Here is a 6902-nt window from a genome sequence, read left to right as displayed (position 1 = left end):
GTTGGGATATTTTTTTTATATATGGCAAAAGTTGGGGCATTTTTTTTATTCTCTCATAGTAAAATCTAAATACCTCGTACTTGTTCTAAGTATAGAACGAAAAGTCGGTGACCTAACAAAGCTACGGCAGCCCCGCTGCACTGGTTGTCTTACGGGAAAAGCCCTCTAAGCCATACATTTTGTATGATAGTAACATTGATTATACTCACTAAAATGTCTTAGTACTTGCGGTCACTTATGGTCGCTTTAAGTCAGTGACAACGTCAGTTGACACGGTCACTCACATCCCTGCTTACAGTGCATAGTGTGAAGTGTTACTTGACAAAAGAACATTCAAGATTGTAAGCTTTGGTAGTGAGGAAGTTGATCAAGCATGATTTGTTGTGATCGCAACGTTTAATCATCTTCTTCCCCTCATAAATGTATCTCTCTGTGGCCACATAATTGCTTATAGTTGTATCGTCACTTAATAACCAACTTATAGAAAGAGTTCGGTTGGGCCGTTGGTTGGTACGGCTTACAGAAGTTTCTGCAGATGGCGGGGTTTATTGAATTTTTTACTGCATCACAAAAAATTCAAATGAGAATTAACACATCAAAAAATAAGTCACCGTTACATAATCCAGAATTTCATGGCTTTGAGATTGAAGTATCACAATCCTCTCATTTGCTATATTATCACCACTTCAAAATCGATTGTCAGTCTTAGCCGACAGACAGAGCACACGACCCAATGCGCGATGCACCTCAATCTTCACATCTGGACCGGGAAAGATCTCACCGTCGACGCACATCAGGTCATCTGCGTTTGTTGCGCACAACGATAAGGCACGCGTGCGAATAAGTTGTACGCGATCCACGTTCAAATGTGTGCCATTCTCAATTCCCATCATCAATTTAGCAAGTTCCAGACGCGAGTAACTCTGTCCTGACACCAGCATCACATAGAAATATCCATCGGATATGTCAGCAGGTGGCCCTATGTGCGCATCAGCGGCAGCGTGGGAGACATTCATAGACCAAAACATGTAAAACGGGCCATTTAACTCTTGCCACTTGGCGGCGTTATCCTCCGTATCCAAACACACACAAACTGGCTTAGCTGTCATCTCTCCGTTATTAAACATGTCGTGGTACTTGGTCGGCTGTGGTTCGTCATTTGTAGAAACGAGATAACGCAATCGTCCAGGGTAGCTCATCTGACCAAGGCCGAAAATTTGCAAAGTAGACGCAATGAGAAAGCGTTGGTCGCCAAAAAAGCGATAATACTCCGATTTGATATCCACGTCGGCAATAAATGCCCATTCGAGTGATAAAAATCCGCACATGGTCTTTCCGTTGCCGTTCGTTGCAGTGAATAGGTCTAGCTCTTGCACATGGCCCTTTGCAAGAGAATATGAAGCATTGAGGGCGTCAAAGCGTTCGCCCGCACGCGACAGCAACGATGCAGAAAGACCATTACCGGATCCACCTGGAATGATCTACTCATCACAAAATTGCTATAAAGTGAATCATCATTATAAAAGGAAAAGGTTATACTAAACCCACTCCAAGCGGCTGCAGGATCGCTAATTGCCAGTCCTCACGATTCATTAAGCCCTGAAGCACTGCACCAGAAAGAGCACCATCAGCATTTGCCAACAAGATCAAATTACTAAAGCTGCGATGAATCATTTCACTAACTCTCTGACAGCAATCCGTCGCCCCCAACAGCCACGATACAATCAAATTTGTTTAAAGGCACGTCCATCAGCATTTGCGTCGCATGGCCAGCGTGTTTCGTGATAACTTGCTCCACTTCCACATTGGCTTGCTCCAACACCGGTGCTGACTCCTTTTCGAATATTTGCTGCGCATCGCCCGTACCTCCAGCAGGATTTATAATGACCAGGAACTGCAGTAATCAGTTGCTTTTACATATCATTTCTTCTTTCTTTCAACATTTCTAGTCTGCTTACCTTGCGAGGAGGCATAAAACCGTACGGGTCTAGCAACTTTTCACCCTTCTCGATGCTGTGTTCGACCCTCGGGTCAGCCAAGAATCGGATGGCCTTCACAGCCCTCATGGCAACCACCTCTTCGTCTTCATCACACCTAAAAACCCAATGCACCAGCGACCTCTCCGTCCCCGGTTTTTCATCCGTGAGAGCAGTAGGTAGCATGGCTTTCGCCATTGTTTTTATCATTCCCAGCAGTCCTCCTGAACTTGAGGTATTAACCTTTGGAATGCATCCAAATACAATAAACTCTTTTTCCTCGCCAAACTCTTCGCCTTCATAAATGGGCACCAGACGGCGGCGGATGCCAGTAGTAGACTCGGACGCACCGAGGATCGAGGACCAGGGAATAACGTCAGGCTCCGAGGGCGACTCCACAGAACAAAGTTCAATGCCTTTTGACGTGAGCTGAAGACGCTTGTGCTCGTCGGAACGCCGCTGGCTCGCGTAAACGCGACAATCCACGGACACCGAGCCCTGTGGCCAGTATTTGCGCAGGTAAGTCTCCATTCAAGAAGTCTTTGCAAATGGTACTCTTATGATGGGAGTATCAGTACTAACAAATACAGTAGCGATGAACGATACAGAGATCAAGGTAAACACAACGACACTGACAATTTATCTGCCGGGCAACACGACTTACCGTTTTAGCTGGTCAATTCAATTGCTTCGAACTATTATTACAACGATTATAGATTTTGTGGTAAGAATAAAGAATGTATGCTGAATAACTTGTATCTTTTTGACGTTAAAGATTTTATTAAGAGAACTGCATCTTTCTGGATTATATCACAAATGTAAATGTAGATAAAAAAATTACATCATTAAATCTATCAAATAAATATGAGTTGTGCATTGTGAAATTTCGATTAGCAGCCACCTGGAGAAGAGCACGCCATCATCTGCCCGTCAGGAAAATAGGAAATTTTTCTTTTGTTAGGCAGCGTTACTTCCCGCAGGCCATCAGGTTGTTCCAGCATGGTAGTGCCGTCAGGAAACGCTGAAAACTCGTCGCCGTTTGGTCGAATGGTCTTCTTTATGCCGTCAGCAAACTGAATTTCAGTTGTGCCGTCAGGCAGGGTCGTCTCAATTTGCTGATTAGGAAATTCGTAAACCTTTCGACTATCTGGGTAAGTTGTGAGTTTAGTTCGGGCTTCAAAGTAATAATATACACTGATTCCTGTGTCCGGAGAGACCTAAAAGCAACACCATTGATAAAATTAGTCATAATATCTTGCCGTTTCAATAAAAAGTTACCTCTTTGAGATCACCATTCGTAAACCGTATGATTACGCGGCCACTTGCGTCAATATGTTTTTCATTGCCATCGGTGAAAGTGATTTTTCTGCTACCATCCGAGAACAACAGTTCCGTTTTACCTCCAGGATGTTTGATCTCTCGCGACATCATCTTGTGTTCTGATCGAGTCGTCGATAGTGCAGCATCCAGTTCATTGCCACTACAGGGCGAGTTGCCAGTATTTTGTAGCACTTGATCATTCCCGACCAATATAGACCCTTCATAAGACGTTGCAGAATTACCTGTACTTGCAGTTTGCACTAACTGAATGGAATCATCGTCGTTATTCGTGCTCTGGAAACCGTTTCTGTGAGAACATTGCTTAGGCTCGCGCGATAAACTATAAACTTTGCCATCGAGACTGTAACGCTTTAAATTGTAAAGGTCCGCTTCATCAGATTTCGCACAAATATTATCTTGATCAACTGCCAATGTCGAGTTATTATTTTCACGATCGCGACTTGGATCCTGAGAAGACCCCCATCGTTGTGAAAGTTCATCAGCCGTTTTCTTGCTCAAATAACCATCATATGTTGTACGAAGTTTGCCTGACTCGTCAAACTTTGAAGTTGATGATTCGAACTTAAAAATCGACCTGTTTGCGTCTTGTCGTCCCTTGACTAAACGATTATATTTTTCGCACTGGACCAAGCGATCTTTTTCAAAGAATTTGATGGTGTCAGTCAGCTCTTGGTTCTTATTCTCTAGTTCCTAATGAAGCATAGAGATCAACAGGAAGCAAGAATCGAAGTTTAAAGTGCAAAAAATCTTTCATACCATTACATACCATAATAAGCTGCCGCAGATTTTCATTATCGACTTTCAGCTTACCCACACGTGCATTTTCATCAAGCTGCATCTTGACAATTTGGGCTTTGAGCATTTCTACTTCGCCTCGGTCCTTTCGCTCTTGATGCGAAATGGTTGCATTCAAGTGCGCTTTCCACTGGCGCTCTTGCACTTTTTCGCTTTTCTTCATTTTGATCCGCTCCTGATTCCATTCCTTTTCTATCAATAAGACTTGTTCCTTCTGATATTGAGCAAATTTGTCCCGGTCAAGGTGCAATTTCTTTATCTCTTGGTCGTAGTAGTCCTTTCGTTTCCTGACCTGAAGTGTCTCTGCTTTGTAAAATTTGACTTCTTCCTCCAACTCGTACAACTTTTCTTCGATTATAGAGGGCAACTCCAAACCAGAGCCTACACCTGTTTGAGTACACCGCTGTGCAGCCTTCCGATTTTCTGCTACTGATTTTTGCTCTGTTCGCGTACGAGCACCAGATTTTGGACCAGTGTCTCTTGTTTTGCCTTTGACCACTCCTGAGGAAGTCTGTTTGCCACGAAACTGCTGCTTCAGCATCGTTAGGTCCTGTTTAGGCGGTGAAGTAGACGAGGGTAGGTTGGCCGAATCTACATTGACCTGCTTCCTATCATGACCAGCATCATTTGTGGCCGTATCGCCTTCATCGAAAATGTCGTCATTAATGAAGCCATTATTGTGCAAATTTAACTTGTCAATACCAGCGTTACGTTGCTGATAATGAGTCGGGATTTGCCGTGGTTGTAATGACAAACTGTTGTCCCACGGTACAGAATCATCAAAGCTAACTGCGCTCAAGTCTGACAACAGGTCACCATAATTGTTTTCGTATCCGAATTGAAAGCATGGCTGACGTGTGTCATCATGTTCTTTGACCGTCCAGTTATCCTTCGACAGATCTATGTGGTCGTCGAAGACGAGTACGGAGTTTTCTTTTCCATTTAAACTGTCGTCAAGAAAGTCTGGATCATCAAATTGCCACCTTGATAACCCTTGATCATGGTGCTCTGAAACAAACGAGGAAAAAGAATGTTCAGCCTGATTACCGTTTGAAACACTTTTCAAAAGCATACTGGGTTGAGCAGATGACAGATGCTGCTTTTCCTTGTTTTTTTTCGCCAACAAGTCCTGCTCAATTGCTTCGAAATCAGCCATCTCATCGGCTTCACGCTCCTGGTTTGCTGCATAGGAATGACGTAGAATATCCCAATCCATCATGTCAACACTGACTGAGGGACCAATTGACCCAGGTTTCCACTCAACAACTTCTTGTCCAATTTTATATATGCTTTCTTCTTGCATGTTAAGATTATTTACCTCTTGACTGTATTGTTTCCGTTCGATCGATGACGATGTCGATGAGGGCGTACAGGTTGTATAAGTCTGCTTCGGCGGTGTTGCGACAGGAGAAGTACCCGACTTTTTTGAATGAAAATTCATACTTTCATTCCCGATTTTATTTTCTTCTCCCTTGGACACGAGTGTGTGCTTGATCAACTTCTGCTTGGCATCTCGCTGTCGCATCCACCAGCCACGAGTACCTTTTTTAAGAAAAGGTTTTTTTATCAACCTGTATTGGGACGTCGCCTTTTCAATATCACATCCATCAGATTTAAGCAGTTCTTGAACCAATTGCCCTTCAAAAGGACCTTCATAATCAAACGTAACAATTCTTCAACAACCGAGCAGGTACTTAAATAGCAAGCATAGAAAATTTCGTACTTTCCACGGCCACGGGAATAAATTCACTGAGAATACTGCTAGCGCTATGGCCCCTTCCGTTACTATTATTGCTCCACCTTCGAGTCTCTTGCTGGCCAGGCGCCATAAGTAGGTGATGCAAACTCCAACTTGTGTCTCATCCCTAATTCGTATTTTAATACAACTGTCTCAAAGAACTTGCGTAATTACACCTGTAAAAAGCAGAGATGTAGCCAATAAGCGCTTTTCGTGTTACTGGCTGTGAGCTCGTCGTCGAAACTTACTCACACAGCATAACTACATATCAGCGACGAGGTTGACTACTGTGTTAGGCTGTTAGTGTACTAATTTCGTACTTCATCTCACTACACTGGTGGTTATGATGACTATTCATCCTAACTGTTTTCACGACGGTCATCTGAGCTGGTCACCACCCGCAATGTTGAGAATAGGAAATATTTGATAGCTCTGATGCTGCCAGTATATGCAAATTTCACTTGTAGCCTGCCTGTCCTGTGTTGGCGATGATGTAACATCTATATATCTGTCAATCCACTGAGTGCGACAATGAAGATATACAATTCATACTTTTTAACTGCAATCTGACAGCCATCACTTTCATAACAAATTTTTATCCGATCTGGCGCCTAAAATTCTCTAGCGCTTACTTTACATTCAGTACGAAAATAGCGCGATTATAACCTTTCAAAGCAATCCTGACCTATCATACGCGCTCAAAGGATTGTATTCTTGAAAATGAACAACCGTCAGCTGCTCGCGTAATCCCCTCGCTGTAAGGTTTGTATATCGAAAATGCGTCGTGTTAAATGATCACTAAAGTATCTATAACGTATAATTGCGACTGATCAGGGTTAAAAAGCTCAAGATTATATATCAACACATAGGCTTCTGAGTTGGATTATCGTTTAAACATCATTTCAATCGCAACGAAATTCAAAGCGTCTGAGAGGTCAGTGCAAGGATGACTTTAATCTCTACACTCGCAAGCTATAGCAGCTATTCAGAGAGATTCCCATTGTCAAATGCATCACTCCTCACTTTGCACGGACATATAACTACAAAATAAC

General features: G+C 43.0%; 1 protein-coding gene across 1 annotated transcript; it reads right to left on the bottom strand.

The window, feature by feature from the left end:
- Positions 1 to 678: 678 nt before the first annotated feature.
- On the bottom strand, positions 679 to 5941 carry PHALS_11977 (sphingosine kinase, putative; the record flags this gene model as incomplete). Its single annotated transcript, XM_024727437.1, has 14 exons — positions 679 to 684; positions 747 to 1481; positions 1549 to 1607; positions 1684 to 1894; positions 1959 to 2474; positions 2532 to 2553; positions 2641 to 2648; positions 2730 to 2766; positions 2818 to 2827; positions 2878 to 3193; positions 3255 to 4007; positions 4084 to 5120; positions 5187 to 5762; positions 5836 to 5941. 14 exons carry the CDS (start codon positions 5939 to 5941, stop codon positions 679 to 681), a joined length of 4392 nt encoding a protein of 1463 aa, XP_024578014.1.
- Positions 5942 to 6902: the final 961 nt, after the last annotated feature.

This window comes from Plasmopara halstedii (assembly GCF_900000015.1).
Source record: "Plasmopara halstedii genome assembly, contig: Scaffold_555, whole genome shotgun sequence".
Classification (NCBI taxonomy): Eukaryota; Oomycota; class Peronosporomycetes; order Peronosporales; family Peronosporaceae; genus Plasmopara; species Plasmopara halstedii.
This window is presented reverse-complemented; position numbering and strand designations above follow the sequence as displayed.